Source organism: Rhinoraja longicauda, chromosome 33 (genome assembly GCF_053455715.1).
Source record: "Rhinoraja longicauda isolate Sanriku21f chromosome 33, sRhiLon1.1, whole genome shotgun sequence".
In the NCBI taxonomy this organism is placed as follows: domain Eukaryota; kingdom Metazoa; phylum Chordata; class Chondrichthyes; order Rajiformes; family Arhynchobatidae; genus Rhinoraja; species Rhinoraja longicauda.
In genome coordinates this window covers 25,065,209-25,085,456 of record NC_135985.1, presented here as the reverse complement: position 1 = coordinate 25,085,456, position 20,248 = coordinate 25,065,209, and the positions used below count along the sequence as shown (strand labels likewise).

The window sequence follows — 20,248 nt, the reverse complement described above, 5'->3', positions numbered from 1 at the left end:
TCTAAAACCCAATCCCAAACAACCAGAAATAAAGTTAAAAATGGACAGATGGGAAGGAATTAAGCTCCACTGTAATGCGATATGTTGCAGTTATCTTAACCATCCAAATGCACTGCAACTTGAAAAACAATTCTAAACATCTCTCAAAGCAATTAATTTAATTAAAACACTTTTTAAAAATGGGTTTTGTTTCGACCAGCAGTCATGTTTGAGGTAAGTTCACGATGAATACTTCAAAATAATAATAGGCTTCATTTTACCAGGATGACCAGCTGATAAACCTTGCTTCTATATCCTCGGTTATTTAATAGTTTTCCTGAAATCATATCTGCTTGCAAATGAGTGTTAATCCTCAGGTGCACATTTACCACTCACACGATTAATATTTATTGCAAGGATTACTCAAATGTAATATTCCAACAAATTAACATTGCTTATACTCACTTTATCAAAATCAGTCTATTTTATTCATAACCTTGGGCGATCCTGCTTAAAAAAACAATTTAAAAGTTGCTGTTGGTGATTGTAAAATAATTATGAGGTGGCACTAACCTGCAAAAGTGGAGACACAAGCCTTCTAGATTTGCAGGGACACAGACATTGAAAGCAATGTTGTTAAGCGTTGTTCATGAATTTTGAAACAGCATCATTACAATTTTGCACGTTTAAGAACAGCTTCAATAGGTGGTGCTATTGCCACAAAAAACTCGAAGTAGTAGTGAAGAAAAGGACGTTAGGGAAAGTAGGGATGTTGATTGTGTAGGAGTAACTCAGCGGGGACAGGCAGCATCTCAGGCAGGAGAGAAGAAATGGGTGATGTTTCGGGTCAAGAAAAGAAGGATTTTGACCAGAAACGTCACCCATTCCTTCTCTCCTGAGATGCTGCCTGTCCAGCATTTTGTGTCTATCCAGGGATATTGATTCACATGCAGCCACCCATGCTTTTGTAAATGTGTTACAATTCTGTGTTAAATATCATGGTACAATAATGTTGTTCATTTCACCAGCCCTTAGAAAGCATTCAGCCCCCAGTGTCTAGCTGACGATCTGTTATTTACGAGTCAACCAGGTTACTGTGGATGGGTCAATGTGTAGAGTTTATGGACAAACCTGCCAGATTTTGAAATATTGCTATATTCAGCTTGGGCAGCTTATAACCCAGTGGTATTAACCTTGAATGATCAAGTTTTAGGTAACAACCCACACCCCAGTGCCTTCTCCACCGCTGCCCACCCCTTTCCTGTGCCCCATCCAGACATGCAACCATTTCTCCCACTGTCCTGCCCTTTTTTCTTTTCCCTTGCCCTCCCCCATCCTGTCCCACCTATATCCCTTCTTCTGCACATTCCACTCCTCTTCTCATCTTATCTAACATCGTTTTGTCTCGTTTTCCACCCATCTGCCGATCAAATCCTCCTCGCCTGTATCCACCTATCACTTGCCGGGTGTTGTCCCACCCCCACCTCTTTTCTAGCTTTCTCCCCCCCCCCACTACATTTATTCCGTATGTGTCTCGACCCGAAAAATCAGATATTCCAGAGATGCTGCCTGGCCCACTGAGTTACGCCAATATTTGTGTTTAGAAACAAAAAATATTGATCAATTTCTCCCATGAAAGGGGAAGACTTTTAAAATTTGTGTTTTATGCTTATATTGATACTGCTCTGACTGTCCCATGAGTATTCACCAGTCTGATACAGGCTCGTTCACCACTGAGATCCAGACAGAAACATACATAATTTATAATGGGGAGATCCAAGGACCAACTTTTTCTAGGCTTGGGAGGAAATTTAAGGAAGTAGTTTTATATGAGAAATGAGTAAGGTGCACTAATTAATTTATGACCTTTAACTACTGAGACTTTATATTTATTTGTTGAGTAGTTAGTCACAAAACCATGCTGACTTTGGCCTATTTTATCATGTGCTTCTAAGTATTTGGAAACCTCATTCTTAATAATGGACACTTACCAAATCTTACCAACCACTGAAGTCAGGCTAACCAGCCTAGAGTTTCCCCTCATTTGCCCCGCTCCCTTCTTGAACAGTTGAGTAACATTTACAATCTTCCAGTCATCTGGGACCATTCCTGACCCTAGTGATTCTTGAAAGATCACCACTAATGCCTCCACAATCTCTGAAGCCACTTCTTTGCTACAAGTTTATATTCTGCTACAGATCTCACAGGATTTCTTTCAGATTAAAAGATTTAAAATGTTCCTGGCTGAACAGTTGTGTTCTTGCTCATTTCTTCAAGTGGGCCTTTTAGAAGTTGCATCCTAGTTCCCTCCGGGCCTGGTTTGAACGGCATCCTCCAAAGGTCAATTTTTCCATAATGCAAAAATTCCCTGTCAGAGATGATCGTTACACTGGAAAGTTTCCATTTATATAAATAGTTAACGTCAGAGACTATGGGGTCAGTCTGCTTACAATCACGGGAAAAAACTGCAAAAGACGTCTTCTCTGCTAACACTACCATGCGATCTTTAATCAGTAGCGTCAACTACAGTACTCTGAAGCACCAATTGCCACTTTTGATTGTTGTAGTTGACATACGAAAGAAGAAGAAGCTAGGTAGTGATGTTATCAAGACAGTGGAGATGTAGTAATATTAATACTGTAAGAGGCAAAATCAAAGGGGAAAGCATTTCAAAATCAAATGTGGAATAATTACTGAAAGCATCAGCAGATTTTAAAAAGATAGCACCAATGGTGAGGAAGTGCAGAGGACAAAAGGGAACAAACTATTGCTTTCAAAAGAAATAAAATCCAAAATAACATTTTGCATTTTTTTGTTTTGTGGACAGAAGGCAATAAATCGGGGAATAACCTTTGTCCGGGTGATGGTGAAGGGATTGGGACCTGGCAGAATGGTGAGTTATACATAGATTTCACAGTGCTGGCGGTTTCTGTTACAGGCTATTCCCAGGGTAACGAACACCCGACTTATGTATGCGACTACATAAGAACGATCTCCCATAATATTATTAAATACAAAAGTCCAACCTACATACATATTAGTTTAGTTTAGAGATACTGCATGGAAACAGGCCCTTCGGCCCACCAAGTCCGTGCCGACCGGCGATCACTGCACACTAATACTATCCTACACACACTGGGGACAGTTTACAATTTTACCAAGCCAATTAAACTACAAACCTGTACGTCTTTGGGGTGTGGGAGGAAATCGGAGAAAATCCATGTGGTCACGGGGGGACGTACATACTCCATACAGACAGCACCCGTGGTCAGTATCGAACCCAGGTCTCTGGCGCTGTAAGGCTTGAACTCTACCTCTGCACCATCGTGCTGCCATGTGTTTGTTCCTACCAAAAGTCGAACTCAGTTTCCTCTCCCTCTCTACTATTAGTAATTGTTCTTTCTCATCAGTTTTGATGCCTCTCATTACAATGCTGTGGAGGTTTTGTTACCATATCAAGTGATTCTTGTGTTTCCCCTATTTACAGACAAAATCGACATGGGTGTCTGTAAAAACACAATCTGCTCTTATCTGGGAACAGCCTGTATTCCTTGTTGTGTCCTCTGTTTATCAATACCTTTGTATCTCTAGAAGCAGTTCCAATGTGAAAGAAAATGTCAAATGAAGAGGCTTTGTGCTGCCCCTCCTCTCTTCCAGCTTTCTTCCCTCCCTACAATCAGTCTGAAGAGGGTCCCGATCCAATACATTACCTATCCATGCTCTTCAGAGATGTTGCCTGACCTACTGAGTTATTCAAGCACTTGTGTCTTGTATTCATTTATCAAAAACATGTTTGAGATATCCACACGTATTTGCTCAACAACCAGTAGGGTGTAAATTGAATAATATCTTCTTGAATATTTATTGTTTTAATATCTATTTTTATTGACTCGGAAGAATGCTGAACACTAGGACTGATTCTGTAGTCCCAAGAACTTGATAAAGAATGGGGAAAACATCAGTGGACATGTCAGAACTGACCATAAACTGATAACGCAGCCACACACTGCATAATTCTTTACTAGGTTCGCTATGTATGTAATTTATTTAATACTGTGATGGGTTTGTTTCTCAAATACATTTGGAGAAAAATGTATTTAAAAAAGTGCATGATTTCTTTTGCTCAGCAGAGAAGTTTTGCCTAAGGCAGATAGACACAAAATGTTGGAGTAACTTAGCGGGTCAGGCAGCATCATGGGAGAGAAGGAATGGGTGACGTTTCGGGTCGAGACCCTTCTTCAGACTGAGGACACTCAGTCCTCAGGCATTTTGCCTAAGGCATTCAGTAGCTTACTCTCACCAATGTAAACCAATGAACCTTCGACAGTTTTAGTTTAGTTAAGAGATACAGTGCGGAAACAGGAAACAGGCCCTTCAGCTCACCGAGTCCGTGCCGACCAGCGATTCCCTGCACACACTTAACATTATCCTACACACTTGGGACAATTTACCATTTACAATTTTACCAAGCCAATTAACCTCCATGAATGAAGTCTTTTTTTGACATTTGGTTTCCCAAAACACTGTACAGTTCTGGCCTCTTGCACACCCTGGATTACATTTGCTATCGTCATCGAGTCCTCAACATCCAGGGCACAGATACTGAAATTTCCCATGGGCTTTCTACATTAAAACCCCTGTTCCTACTAGCTCTTTAAGTGGCTTTATGTGAAATTTTCCTGAAGGCGCAGTCTGAAATATGATCCCAACGCAAAACGTCACCTATCCATGTCCTCCAGGGATGCTGCCTGACCCACTAAAGTACACCAGCATTTTGTGCTCTATGTAAGATTCCAGAGTTTGCAGTTTCTTCTGCCTTTTTATGTTAAATGTTGTTTCAGTTCTGTTTAGTTTATTGTCCCGTGTACCGTTGTACAGAGAAACGCTTTTGTTGAGTGCTAACCAGTCGGTGGCAAGATGATGCGTAATTATAATCGCGCCATTTACAGTGGACAGATACATGATAGGGGAATAACGTTTAGTGCAAGGTAAAGCCAGTAAAGTCCGATCAAAGAGAGTCCGAGGGTCACCAGTGAGGCGGACAGTAGTTCAGGATAGATAACACCACTGTGGCAGTGGTTACAATTATTGGGCTTTCAATAATGTCGTTTCCAAGAAAGGAACAGAAATCAATAATCTGCTTGGCCAGTTGGGAATTGAGAACCATCCATGTTGGGATAAGTCAAGAAATTGGGCGAAGACAAGTTAAATCCTCAGATTTCCTCCCCTTAAGGGCATTGGTGAACCAGCTATATTTTTACTACATTACCTTTAGTTCAGGTTTCTGAATTCTAGTGCAGTAATCTTACTGCTGCTCCAGCACACTGCAAAAAACCTGTGGGCAAAATATTCCCACAACCACAGTTAGGCTTCGTTTGGCTTGGTTTTGTTCCAGAATCATGAAATGACCGCTGGGATGTGGGCCCTGGGTAAACAAGGCATTCGGAGTATTGTGTATCATTCTGTTCACACCACTACTGCAAGGATCTACAGCTTTTTGAGAGGGTGCAGAAGAGGCTTGCCAGAATAGTTAGACTAGTTGAGTTTAGTTTATTGTCACGTGTACCAAGGTACTGTGGACTGCCTTTGTTGTGTGCGAACCAGTCAGCGGAAAGATATAGGAAAAGAACTGCAGATGCTGGTTAAAATCTCAGGTAGACACAAAATGCTGGAGTAACTCAGCGGGACAGGCAGCATCTCGGGAGAGAAGGAATGGGTGACGTTTCAGGTTGAAACCCGTCTTCAGACTGATGGCGGGGTCCCGCCCCATCCCCTGACATCAGTCTGAAGAAGGGTCTCGACCCAAAACATCACCCATTCCTTCTCTCCCGAGATGCTGCCTGACCCGCTGAGTTACTCCAGCATTTTGTGTCTACCAGTGGAAAGACTATACATGATTGCAATCAAGCCATCCACAGTGGACAGACACAAGATAAAGGGAATAATGTTTAGTACATGGTAAAGTCTGATTAAAGAAAGCCTGAGGGTCTGCAGTCTGGTGGATGGTAGCTCTGTGTGGAATACTGTCTGGATTGGAGGGCTCTATCTATCAGGAGAGGTTAGACAAACTTGGATTGTTTTCTCTGAAACGCTGGAGGTTAAGAGATCGGATAGAGGTATATAATGTTCTGACAGACGGTCAGAATCTTTTTCCCATGGTGGAAATGTCAAAGACCAGAAAGCATAGCTTTACGGTCAGAGGGAAAGGTTTAAAGGAGATGTTTCGGGCAAGTTTTTGAAGCGTGTTGGTTGCTGGAATGTGCTGCCAGGGGTGGTGGTGGAGGAATATACAATAGTGGTGATGAAGAGGTTTTTAGATAGGCACATGTATATGCAGGGAATAGAGGGATATGGATCATGTTCAGGCAGTGGAGATTACTTTAACAGCATCATGTTCGGCACAGACTTTGTGGGCCAAAGGGCCTGTTGCTGTGTCTACGCAACAAGATGTGTCTCCATACCAAAAGCAACTGTGAAATAAGAGTATTACCCAGGCCAAGTATTAGTTTAGTGCCTGGTGTGGTCTCGTTTCTAATCATTATAATACTGTGGCACGGTGGCACAGCGGTAGAGTTGCCGCCTTACAGCACCAAAGATCCAGGTTTGATCCTGACTATGGATGCTAGTATGTACAGCATTTGTACCGTATGTTCATGACCTCGAAACATAGAAAATAGGTGCAGGAGGAGGCCATTCGGCCCTTCGAGCCAGCACCGCCATTCATTGTGATCATGGCTGATCGTCCCCAATCAATAACCTGTGCCTGCTTTCTCCCCATATCCCTTGATTCCACTAGCTCCTAGAGCTCTATCTAACTCACTCTGAAATCCACCCAGTGATTTGGCTTCCACTGCCCTCTGTGGCAGAGAATTCCACAAATTCACAACTCTCTGGGTGAAAAAGTTTCTTCTCACCTCTGTTTTAAATGGCCTCCCCTTTATTCTAAGACTGTGGCCCCTAGTTCTGGACTCCCCCAACATTGGGAACATTTTTCCTGCATCTAGCTTGTCCAGCCCTTTTATAATTTTATATGTCTCTATAACCCTGCGTGGGTTTTCTCTGGGCGCTCTGTTTTCCTCCCACACTCCAAAGATGTACAGGTTTGTAGGTTAATTGGCATGGTAAAATTGTAAATTGTCCCTCGTGTGCTAGTGTTCGGGGATCACTGGCAGACTCCGTGAGCTGAAGGACCTGTTTCTCTAAACTAAATTGGAGTAGCATTTCACTCGAAATAATACAAATAAAATATACTAATTGGACTGAGAGAGTGCAACATTCATCTTGCGATTAACCAATTTAACTACGTTATATATTACACGCTATGTTGATGTGATCTAAAATACATTAACATACTTTGTGTGGGTGAAAGCTGAAGAAACCATGAAACTGAAAATACATTGGCCTCAGCAAGCTGATTTCCTCTGTCCCCCTGTACCTAGGGGAGAAACATATTTAGATTTTGCACCCCCCAGAGATGACTTCTCAGAACACCACATGCAAACATTATTCATTATTACATCCCAGGCTGCTCAGAGATTAGTTCTTAGCAAATTAACTTAAGGAATGCTTATTTAGTAAAGCAGACCTGATGCTGCATCTACTGACGGCATTAGTTTGTTCCCTCACTGATCTCGTGGCTGTCAGTCTCCATGCTGATATTTTCTCCCTCTTGGCCTTAATCCCTAAGTGCTTATTATTTTCAAACTTGTCTGATTTATGGGAGACAGCACAATCTGTACATTTGTAGTTATGGTAATGTTGTTACAGGGAGAGGGTATTTAGCAAGTTGCCTGTATTGTTGCACACAGTGCCTTCCATAATGTTTGGGACAAAGGCCCATCATTTATTTATTTGCCTCTGTACTCCACAATTTGAGATTTGTAATAGAAAAAATCACATGTGGTTAAAGTGCACATTGTCCGATTTTAATAAAGGCCATTTTTATACATTTTGGTTTCACCATGTAGAAATTACAGCAGTGTTTATACATAGTCCCCCCCATTTCAGAGCACCATAATGTTTGGGACACAGCAATGTCATGTAAATGAAAGTAGTCATGTTTAGTATTTTGTTGCATATCCTTTGCATGCAATGACTGCTTGAAGTCTGCGATTCATGGACATCACCAGTTGCTGGGTGTCTTCTCTGGTGATGCTCTGCCAGGCCTGTATTGCAGCCATCTTTAGCTTATGCTTGTTTTGGGGGCTAGTCCCCTTCAGTTTTCTCTTCAGCATATAAAAAGCATGCTCAATTGGGTTCAGATCAGGTGATTGACTTGGCCACTCAAGAATTGACCATTTTTTAGCTTTGAAAAACTCCTTTGTTGCTTTAGCAGTATGTTTGGGATCATTGTCTTGCTGCAGAATGAACCGCCGGCCAATGAGTTTTGAGGCATTTGTTTGAACGAGCAGATAGGATGTGTCTATACACTTCAGAATTCATTATGCTACTACCATCAGCAGTTGTATCATCAATGAAGATAAGTGAGCCGGTACCTTCAGCAGCCATACATGCCCAGGCCATAACACCCCCACTACCGTGTTTCACAGATGAGGTGGTATGCTTTAGATCTTGGGCAGTTCCTTCTCTCCTCCATACTTTGCTCTTGCCATCACTCTGATATAAGTTAAACTTCATCTCATCTGTCCACAAGACCTTTTTCCAGAACTGTGGTTGCTCTTTTAAGTACTTCTTGGCATTCTGTAACCTGGCCATCCTATTTTTGCGGCTAACCAGTGGTTTGCATCTTGCAGTGTAGCCTCTGGATTTCTGTTCCTGAAGTCTTCTGCGGACAGTGGTCATTGACAAATCCACACCTGACTCCTGAAGAGTGTTTCTGATCTGTCGGACAGGTGTTTGGGGATTTTTCTTTATTCTAGAGAGAATTCTTCTGTCATCAGCTGTGGACGTCTTCCTTGGCCTGCCAGTCCCTTTGCGATTAGTAAGCTCACCAATGCTCTCTTTCTTTTTAATGATGTCCAAACAGTTGATTTTGGTTTGGCTGATGTCTCCAACAGTTTTATTCTTGTTTCTCAGTCTCATAATGGCTTCTTTGACTTTCAATGGCACAACTTTGGTCCTCATGTTGATAAACAGCAATAAAAGTTTCCAAAGGTGATGGAAAGACTAAAGGAAAGACTAGGTGTTGGAAGCTCTCTTATACCTGCATTAAGGAGGCAATTAAACACACCTGAGCAATTACAAACGCCTGTGAAGCCATGTGTCCTAAACATTATGGTGCCCTGAAATGGGAGGGACTATGTATAAACACAGCTGTAATTTCTACACGGTGAAACCAAAATGTATAAAAATACCCTTTAATAAAATCTGACAATGTGCACTTTAACCACATGTGATTTTTTAAATTACAAATCTCAAATTGGGGAGTACAGAGGCAAATAAATAAATGATGGGGTCTTTGTCCCAAACATTATGGAGGGTACTGTATTTACCATATTCATGCACATGGCCACAGAGCGGTGCTGAACTACCAGCTACCTTATTGTTGACCCTCGGACTATCCTTGATCGGACTTTACTGCCTTTACCTTGCACTAAACGTTATTCCCTTATCATGTATCTCTACTGTGAACGGCACCATTGTAATCATGTATTGTCTTTCTGCTGACTGGTTAGCACGCAACAAAAGCTTTTCACTGTACCTCAGTACACGTGACAATGAACTAAACTAAACTTGTGCTTTTAGTCATAGAGTCATTCAGCACGAAAACAGGCCCTTCGGCCCAACTTGCACAAGTCGACCAAGATACCCCATTTACTATATGTTAATCCCACCTACCCGCATTTGGTCTATATCCCTCTAAACCTTTCCTGTCCTTTTACTCTGATCCCAATTTCCTTTGGATTCTTTTGCTCCTTGTGTTTTTCAAATTCCCTGTAGGTTTAGCTATGTTTCTTGAATGCACTGAAACCATATGACAGATGATAAAATGAAGGATTCATTATAACCAGAAGCATACTTGCAGCACTGATAAATGAGCAACCAGGGCCCTTTATTTCAGGAGCTTGTCTCTGCATTTTCATTGGGGGCGAGAAGGAAAAGATAGGTAGGCATGCGTGTGTTTCAGTTTTTAGTCTTAGAGATTCAGCACAGAAACAGGCCCTTCGGCCCACCGGGTCCACGCCGACCAGCGACCCCACACACTAACACTATCTTACACAGACTAGTGACAATTTTACATTTATACCAACCAATTAAACTACAAACATGTATGTCTTTGGAGTGTGGGAGGAAACCGAAGATCTCGGTGAAAACCAGCGCGGTCACGGGGAGAACGTACAAACGCCGTACAGACAGCGTCCGTAGTCAGGATGGAACCCGGGTCTCCGGCGCTGTGATACCTTTACCGCTACGCCACCGTGCTGTGTGTGTGTGTATTACACATGTGATGTAAGGTTTCATTCCTCATGTTCGTGCTGCTTATTCTGTCACTATTGAATCCCTTTTGACTGTGATAAATCTTTGCATCTATAATGCTCCTATTTTCCGAAGAGAATACGATGCATCAGGCCCAATGATAGCTGCGGGGAAACCACAAAAGATGCCACTTGAGAACAAGTGGATGAGGTATTCATGGCCCATTTATACAGGCCCATGATCATGGATTTTGTCAAGCATGGTTTCTAATCTGGGTATTATTCAATGATGCATCTGCTCACCTAACCTCCATACATGGCCATCATCAGTCAGGCTACTGACTCTAGAAACAATGAGCCAGATAGCACAGCGGGTTGAGCTGCTGCCTCACAGCACCAGAGACCCGGGTTTGATCCTGACTACTAGTGCTGTCAGTGTGGAGTTTGTACGCTCGTGAGTCTGCATTTGGAATATTGTGTTCAGTTTTAGTCTCCTTGTTATAGGAAGGCTATTGTGAAACTGGAAAGAGTGCAGAGAAGATTTATGAGGACGTTGGCAGGACTTGAGTTGTCGAGACCTATAGGAGGACTTTATTCCTTGGAACGCAGGGGGCTGAGGGGTGACCTTATAGAGGTGTATAAAATCATAAGGGGAATAGATAGAGTGAATGCAGTCGTACTCAGACTAGAGAAATCCAGTACCAGTGCACACTGGTAAGAGGGGAAGGTGAGAGGGGAAAGGTTTAACAGGAACCTGAGAGGCAACTTTTTCACACAGTGTGGTAGGTGCATGGAGTGGAATGCTTGGGGAGGTAGTTAAGGCAGGTACTATAACAACATTTAAAAGACATTTGGACAGGTACATGGAGAGGAAAGATTCAGAGGGATATGGGCCAAATGCGGGCAGTGGGAATAGCTTAAATTCAAGTAGATAGAGTGGCAAAGAAGGTACATGGACTACTTGCCTTGGTTGGTCAGGGCATGGAGTACAAGAGTCAAAGTCATGAGTGCCGCTCTGTAAGACCTTGGTTTGGCCGCATGTGGAGTATTGTGTGCGCTTCTCATCACCCCATTACAGGAAGGATGAGGAGGCCAGTGGCTGAGGGGTCATTGCATAATGAGAGACATCGATGAGTAGATGGTCAGAACCTTACTCCCAGGGTGGAAATGTCAAAGACAAGAGGGCATAGCTTTGCGTTAAGAGGGGCAAAGTTGAAAGGAATGCGTGGGGTCGTTTGTTTACCCAGTGGTGGGTGCCTGGAACATGCTGCCAGGGTGGTGGTGGTGGAGCCAGATACAGGTTGGAGTTGAAGAGGAGTTTAGATAGACATGGATATGCAGGGAGTGGAGGGATATACATCATGTGCAGCCAAACAAGATTCATTTAGCTTGACATCATGTTCAGCACAGACATTCCAGTGCTGTCCCTTTCTAAGTGCTAGTTGGCGTTTGACCCAGAGTGCCTCATCTTATGTGAATATGCACCAGCAAGCCTTGACATTAAGTAAAATGTCCAGTTATGGTCAGCTTCAAAACTAATTGTGTAATTGTAAGCATTTTCAAGAGGAGGTCACTGATACCACTATGTGCACGACTCCAGGTGTTTTTTCTTTCACTTCCCATCTACAGAGGACAGAAGTCCAATTAGTGTCTTTATCACCATCCAAAATGAATTTAGTTTAGTTTAGCATAGAGATACAGTTCGGAAACAGGCCCTTTGGCCCACCGAGTCCACGCCGACCAGCAATCCCCGGACACCCACAATCCTACACAGTAGGGACAATTTCCAATCATACCAAGCCAATTAACCTACAAACCTGTAGGAAAACAAACTGCAGATGCTGGTTGAAATCGAAGGTAGACACAAAATGCTGGAGTAACTCAGCAGGTCAGGCAGCATCTCTGGAGAGAAGGAATGGGTGATGTTTCGGGTTGAGACCCTTTGTCAGACTTCTTCAGTCAGCACTTGTAGTCAGGATGAAACCCGGGTCTCTGGCGCTGTAAGGCAGCAACTCTACCGCTGCACCACCGTCTTGTTCAATGGTCTGGAAGTGCTTTTAAGAGTATGGACATTGCAAATGAGCTGTTGTTTTTCCATTGCAGTCTGCCATAAAAGGACTAAACATGGGGGGCCTTCAGGTGGTTTCGATCACGGATAACACTCCGATCCCCCACAATGGCTGCCGGCCGCGCAAAGCACGCAGGATGTGAAGCCTTGTCTTGTGCACCGAATGAAGACATCAACATTATTGCAGAGTGGCCTGTGGTCAACACACGACAACGTGAGCTATGCTGAAATATCTGCACTCTAATTACGAGTGGCTTACCTGCAAAGTGAGTGGAACAGCCGAATCAGACTGTGTGGGTAAATGAACATACCTTCTAATTCAGTGTGTACAGCCTGATGGACAATGTGCAGGAAGGAACTGCAGATGCTGGTTTAAACCGAAGACAGACACAAAAAGCTGGAGTAACTCAGCGGGTCAGGCAGCATCTCTGAAGTAAAGGAATAGGTGCCATTTCGGGTGGAGACCCTTCTTCCGACTAACCCAAACCCTCGGTCTGAAGAAGGGTCTCGACAAGAAATGTCACCTATTCCTTTTCTCCTGAGATGCTGTCTAAACTGCTGAGTTACTCCGGCTTTTTGTGTCTATTTTCTGATGGACAATATGTTGATTTTCAAATCACTGAAACTTTTCAACAGCACAGACAATTGTAAAAGGTGTCATCAAATAAATTGTGAAAATATACCAACTTGTATATCAACTTTGTTTGCATTCAAAAGCAGCCTGCTTTTTCGTAGTAATGGTTTATTTTTTAATTCCAAACCTTAAAATTCTGAACGTGTCAGGAGGAACTGCTGGCTTAAAAAGGTTTAAAGCTTCAGACACAAAAAGCTGGAGTAACTCAGCGGGTCAGGCAGCATCTCTGGAGAGAAGGAATGGGTGACGTTTTGGGTCCAAATCCTTCTTGGTCTGCAGAAGGGTCTCGGCCCGAAACTTCACCTATTCCTTAAAACTCTGAACATCACAGCAGTTTTGAAGTTGTGTAGTTGATAACTGCAACAGTTTGTAAAACTGCAAACACTTTCACTCCCATTCCCATTCCCACTCTGACCTTTCTGTCCTGGGCCTCCACTGTCAGAATGAGGCCCAATGCAAATTGGAGGGACACCACCTCATATTTCAGTTGGGCAGCTTACAACCCAAAATGATTTCTCTAACTTCAAGTAACCCTTGCTTTCCCTCTCTCTCTCCCTCTCTCTCTCCCTCTCTCTCTCCCCCTCTCTCTCTCTCTCCCTCTCTCTCCCTCTCTCTCCCTCCCCCCCTCTCCCTCTCCCTCTCCCTCTCCCTCTCCCTCTCCCTCTCCCTCTCTCTCCCTCTCCCTCTCTCCCTCTCCCTCTCTCTCTCTCTCTCCTTCTCTCCCTCTCTCCCTCTCTCCCTCTCCCCCTCTCCCTCTCCCTCTCCCTCTCCCTCTCCCTCTCCCTCTCCCTCTCTCCCTCTCCCCCTCTCCCTCTCCCTCCCCCTCTCCCTCTCCCTCTCCCTCTCCCCCACCCTAGTTATCTGACTAGTTTAATTGTCCTCCTGATTAAATATTATTGATTGTGTGCCTCGTCATCACCTTCCCCATAGCTAACAATTAACGAATCTACAAATCCATAATCACCATCCCTTGATCTGTGCTTTCACACCTTACTCTTCCACATCTCCCTCTCCCCTGCCTCTCGGTCTGAAGAAGGGTCTTGACCCGAAACGTCACCCATTCCTTTTCTCCGCAGATGCTGCCTGTCCTGCTGAGTTACTCCAGCATTCTGTGTCTAACTGCAGAGGATAAAATAGAACGTTTGTCTGCTTGCCATCCTGGACGTGTTTCCCGGCCTAATCATTTAATGTTCGCCGTGTTCCCAGTGCAGTTGGAGTCGTATGATGAGCTGATTCAGCTCGGAGCTGAAGCATTTAGACTGATACGTGGGTTGTAGTCTGAATGAATTATTGTTCATCAAAATCTGTTAATATTAATTAAAGCTCGACTTCCCACAGCAGGGGGGGGCTGCTAGCTGCAACAACTAATTCTATCCCAGTGAAGCAGTCACTTAGATCCACAACCTTCACGAATACATTAACGATATTAATGAACACCTCCTCCACTTTCCACACCGCTCGGGCAATGATTTCAGTCGCAGATTAGTCGGGCTGATATTAGAAACGAACACAAAGACAGGCTCCAAACTTCTAGCCTTGCGTGAGTATTGATTGCAGGGCGCCACAGCTGCCACACTGCATACCTTGGCCACGCATTCATTGAGCTGCAGAAGGACTATCAGTGGGGAGCGAAAATGAATCCAAACCATTGCTGTAATAATGGCCCAGAAATGTCCACTTGGTTTATATGTCGAACGCTTGACTGGAATAGCAGTTTAATGAAAATTATCTTTTTAGTAGACCCTCTGGAGAATTTCATTATTGGCTGTAGTGTCCCTGCAAGGAATGATTTGAGTAATCGTGTGCCGGTCCTCACAATTTGGCAGTGGAAAATGGGAAAATCAGCACTAAAAAATATTTTTGAACATGTTTCTGAAATTGGTGCAAGGCACACAGGGCTATCTATGTGAGAGGCCTGCAGAGAACATGATGAACCAGCCCTTCCAGGACCATTCTGCTACCTCCTCTCTTTCCTATCATCCCCCCCACTACAATCAGTCTGAAGAAGGTCTGAAACATCACCTATTCATTTCCTCCAGAGATGTTGCCTGTCATGCTGAGTTCCTCCAGCACTTTGTGTTTTGCTCAAGTTTCCAGCAATTGCAGTTCCTTGTCATTGAGTCTTACAGTGTGGAAACAGGCCCTTCGGCCAAACTTGCCCACAACAGCCATCATGTCCCATCTACACTAGTCCCATCAGCTTACATTCAGCCCATATCCCTCTAAACCTATCCTATCCATGTACCTGTCGTATTGTTTCTTAAAAGTTACGATAGTCCCTGCCTCAACTACCTCCCCTGTCAGCTCATTCCATACACCCAAAAAAAGGTTGCTCATTCTATACACCAGGAAAAAGTTACCCCCAGGTTCCTATTAAATCTTTCCCCCCGCACCTTGAACCTATGTCCTCTGGTTCTCCATTCCCCTACCCTGGGCAAGAGGCTGTGTCTCCCTGAGCTATTCCTCTCATGATTTTGTATGCCAGAAAACCTTGCAAAGTTTTCCATTAGACAGTTTCTGCCCACATCTCAACAAAGAAAGAATTCTGATATTTTGAAATTCTGGAGCAGTTTCATTAGAATCATTCCTATGGATGTTTACGTTAAACTATTGGTTTAATCTTGCGCACATGAGAGAGGTTAGTCGTGGCTTAATAGAACAGTGGCTTTACCATGCCCTTTATATTTAATATTCCACAGTCCCTCGGGATATATCTATATATAATCAGTAAATGAAATAATAAAGGAAGGATTAATCTACTTGGACCATAATGTGTGTGACCTGCAGAACTATGTAAAATACTCTGTGCAGTTTAGCCCTAACCTGTGAACGCAAGCATGGCATGTTGCTTCACCATCAGAATCACCTGTATTAGAAACATAGAAAATAGGTACAGGAGTAGGCCATTCAGCCCTTCGAGCCTGCACCGCCATTCAATATGATCATGGCTGATCATCCAACTCAGTATCCCGTACCTGCCTTCTCTCCATACCCCCTGATCCCTTTAGCCACAAGGGCCACATCTAACTCCCTCTTAAATACAGCCAATGAACTGGCCTCAACTACCTTCTGTGGCAGAGAATCCCACAGATTCGCCACTCTCTGTGTGAAAAAAAACTTTCTCATCTCGGTCCTAAAAGACTTCCCCCTTATCCTTAAACTGTGACCCCTTGTTCTGGACTCCCCCAACATCGGGAACAATCTTCCTGCATCTAGCCTGTCCAACCCCTTAAGAATTTTGTAACTTTTTATAAGATCCCCCCTCAATCTTCTAAATTCCAGCGAGGATTGTCAGGGAACAGCCGAGATGAACCGTACCCTTTGTTCATCAGCATTCCTTGATGCGTTGCCACTGACTGCATGCGTCCCGCCTCTACTTGACTTCTAAAGATGCATCTCCTTGCACTTGTTGGGATTACGTTCCGTCGGCCCAACCCCATCCCACTCTTGCAGTGTTCCCAGCAAGTGGAGCCCAGCCCCCCAGTGGGCCCACTGCCAGAGCGAGGAGGGACCCGTGAGCAACCGCTGAGAGCGAGGGGGGCCGTCAGAGAGAGAGGGACCATCAGAGAGTGAGGGGGACCGTCAGAGAGTGAGGGGGACTGTCAGAGAGTGAGGGGAGGGCCGTCAGAGAGTGAGGGGGGGACTGTCAGAGAGTGAGGGGGGGGACTGTCAGAGAGTGAGGGGGGGACTGTCAGAGAGTGAGGGAACTGTCAGAGTGAGGGGGGGACTGTCAGAGCGAGGGGGGGACTGTCAGAGAGCGAGGGGGGCCTTCAGAGAGAGAGAGGGGGACTGTCAGAGAGTGAGGAGGACCGTCAGAGAGTGAGGGGGGCCGTCAGAGAGTGAGGGGGGGGACTGTCAGAGAGTGAGGGGGACCGTCAGAGAGTGAGGGGGGGGGCTGTCAGAGAGTGAGGGGGGGACTGTCAGAGAGTGAGGGGGGGACTGTCAGAGAGTGAGGGGGGCCGTCAGAGAGTGAGGGGGACCGTCAGAGAGTGAGGGGGGGACCGTCAGAGAGTGAGGGGGGGACCGTCAGAGAGTGAGGGGGGGACCGTCAGAGAGTGAGGGGGACCGTCAGAGAGTGAGGGGGGGACTGTCAGAGAGTGAGGGGGACCGTCAGAGAGTGAGGGGGACCGTCAGAGAGTGAGGGGGGGACTGTCAGAGAGTGAGGGGGACTGTCAGAGAGTGAGGGGGGGACTGTCAGAGAGTGAGGGGGACTGTCAGAGAGTGAGGGGGGGACTGTCAGAGAGTGAGGGGGGGACTGTCAGAGAGTGAGGGGACTGACAGAGAGTGAGGGGGGGACTGTCAGAGAGTGAGGGGGACCGTCAGAGAGTGAGGGGGGGACTGTCAGAGAGTGAGGGGGGGACTGTCAGAGAGTGAGGGGGGGACTGTCAGAGAGTGAGGGGACTGTCAGAGAGTGAGGGGGACTGTCAGAGAGTGAGGGGGACTGTCAGAGAGTGAGGGGGACCGTCAGAGAGTGAGGGGGGACTGTCAGAGAGTGAGGGGGACTGTCAGAGAGTGAGGGGGGGACTGTCAGAGAGTGAGGGGGACTGTCAGAGTGAGGGGACTGTCAGAGAGTGAGGGGGACTGTCAGAGAGTGAGGGGGACTGTCAGAGTGAGGGGGACTGTCAGAGAGTGAGGGGGGGGGACTGTCAGAGAGTGAGGGGGACTGTCAGAGAGTGAGGGGGACTGTCAGAGAGTGAGGGGGGGACTGTCAGAGAGTGAGGGGGGGACTGTCAGAGAGTGAGGGGACTGTCAGAGAGCGAGAGGGGACTGTCAGAGAGTGAGGGGGGACTGTCAGAGAGTGAGGGGGGGACTGTCAGAGAGTGAGGGGGACTGTCAGAGAGTGAGGGGGACTGTCAGAGAATGAGGGGGACTGTCAGAGAGTGAGGGGGGGACTGTCAGAGAGTGAGGGGGACTGTCAGAGAGTGAGGGGGACTGTCAGAGAGTGAGGGGGACTGTCAGAGAGTGAGGGGGACTGTCAGAGAATTAGGGGGACTGTCAGAGAGTGAGGGGGACTGTCAGAGAGTGAGGGGGGGACTGTCAGAGAGTGAGGGGACCGTCGGAGAGTGAGGGGGGACTGTCAGAGAGTGAGGGGGACTGTCAGAGAGTGAGGGGGGGACTGTCAGAGAGTGAGGTGGGGACTGTCAGAGAGTGAGGGGGACTGTCAGAGAGTGAGGGGGACTGTCAGAGAGAGAGGGGGACTGTCAGAGAATGAGGGGGACTGTCAGAGGGTGAGGGGGGGGACTGTCAGAGAGTGAGGGGACCGTCGGAGAGTGAGGGGGGACTGTCAGAGAGTGAGGGGGACTGTCAGAGAGTGAGGGGGGGACTGTCAGAGAATGAGGGGGACTGTCAGAGAGTGAGGGGGACTGTCAGAGAGTGAGGGGGGGACTGTCAGAGAGTGAGGGGGGGACTGTCAGAGAGTGAGGGGGGGACTGTCAGAGAGTGAGGGGGGCCGTCAGAGAGTGAGGGGGACCGTCAGAGAGTGAGGGGACCGTCAGAGGGTGAGGGGGGCTGTCAGAGAGTGAGGGGGACCATCAGAGAGTGAGGGGGGGACTGTCAGAGAGTGAGGGGGACCGTCAGAGAGTGATGGGGGGACCGTCAGAGAGTGAGGGGGGGACTGTCAGAGAGTGAGGGGGGGACTGTCAGAGAGTGAGGGGGACCGTCAGAGAGTGAGGGGGACCGTCAGAAAGTGAGGGGGACTGTCAGAGAGTGAGGGGGGGGGGACTGTCAGAGAGTGAGGGGGGGAACGTCAGAGAGTGAGGGGGGGGGACTGTCAGAGAGTGAGGGGGGGGGGACTGTCAGAGAGTGAGGGGGGGAACGTCAGAGAGTGAGGGGGGGGACTGTCAGAGAGTGAGGGGGACTGTCAGAGAGCGAGAGGGACCGTCAGAGAGTGAGGGGGGACTGTCAGAGAGTGAGGGGGACTGTCAGAGAGCGAGAGGGGACTGTCAGAGAGTGAGGGGGGACTGTCAGAGAGTGAGGGGGGGACTGTCGGAGATTGAGGGGGACTGTCAGAGAGCAGGGGGGCCGTCAGAGAGTGAGGGGGGCTGTCAGAGAGTGAGGGGGACTGTCAGAGAGTGAGGGGGACTGTCAGAGAGTGAGGGGGACTGTCAGAGAGTGAGGGGGACTGTCAGAGAGTGAGGGGGGGACTGTCAGAGAGTGAGGGGGACTGTCAGAGAGTGAGGGGGACTGTCAGAGAGTGAGGGGGACTGTCAGAGAAAGAGGGGGACTGTCAGAGAGTGAGGGGAGGACTGTCAGAGAGTGAGGGGGGGACTGTCAGAGTGAGGGGACCGTCGGAGAGTGAGGGGGGGGACTGTCAGAGAGTGAGGGGACCGTCGGAGAGTGAGGGGGGACTGTCAGAGAGTGAGGGGACTGTCAGAGAGTGAGGGGGGACTGTCAGAGAATGAGGGGGACTGTCAGAGAGTGAGGGGGGGACTGTCAGAGAGTGAGGGGGACTGTCAGAGAGTGAGGGGGGGACTGTCAGAGTGAGGGGACTGTCAGAGAGCGAGAGGGGACTGTCAGAGAGTGAGGGGGGGACTGTCAGAGAGTGAGGGGGGGACTGTCAGAGAGTGAGGGGGGGACTGTCAGAGAGTGAGGGGGACTGTCAGAGAGTGAGGGGGACTGTCAGAGAATGAGGGGGACTGTCAGAGAGTGAGGGGGACCGTCAGTGAGTGAGGGGGACTGTCAGAGAGTGAGGGGGACTGTCAGAGAATTAGGGGGACTGTCAGAGAGTGAGGGGGACTGTCAGAGAGTGAGGGGGGGGACTATCAGAGAGTGAGGGGACCGTCGGAGAGTGAGGGGGGACTGTCAGAGAGTGAGGGGGACTGTCAGAGAGTGAGGGGGGGACTGTCAGAGAGTGAGGGGGGGACTGTCAGAGAGTGAGGGGGGCCGTCAGAGAGTGAGGGGGACCGTCAGAGAGTGAGGGGACTGTCAGAGAGCGAGAGGGGACTGTCAGAGAGTGAGGGGGGGACTGTCAGAGAGTGAGGGGGGGGACTGTCAGAGAGTGAGGGGACCGTCGGAGAGTGAGGGGGGACTGTCAGAGAGTGAGGGGGCTGTCAGGGAGGGAGGGGGACTGTCAGAGAGTGAGGGGGGGGCTGTCAGAGAGTGAGGGGACTGTCAGAGAGTGAGGGGGGGACTGTCAGAGAGTGAGGGGGGTCCGTCAGAGAGTGAGGGGGACTGTCAGAGAGTGAGGGGGGC

The 20,248-nt window shown here is 47.2% G+C and overlaps 1 protein-coding gene across 1 annotated transcript in view; it reads left to right on the top strand.

The window, feature by feature from the left end:
- mrps11 (mitochondrial ribosomal protein S11) overlaps positions 1-13,095 on the top strand; it is a 35,392-nt gene extending 22,297 nt beyond the window's left edge. Inside the window, exons 5-6 of the mRNA XM_078427336.1 lie at positions 2,807-2,872; positions 12,459-13,095. Coding sequence (XP_078283462.1) covers positions 2,807-2,872; positions 12,459-12,566 — 174 coding nt within the window. The 3' untranslated portion in view covers positions 12,567-13,095. The remainder of the gene's footprint in view (positions 1-2,806; positions 2,873-12,458) is intronic.
- The last annotated feature ends 7,153 nt before the right edge of the window (positions 13,096-20,248 follow it).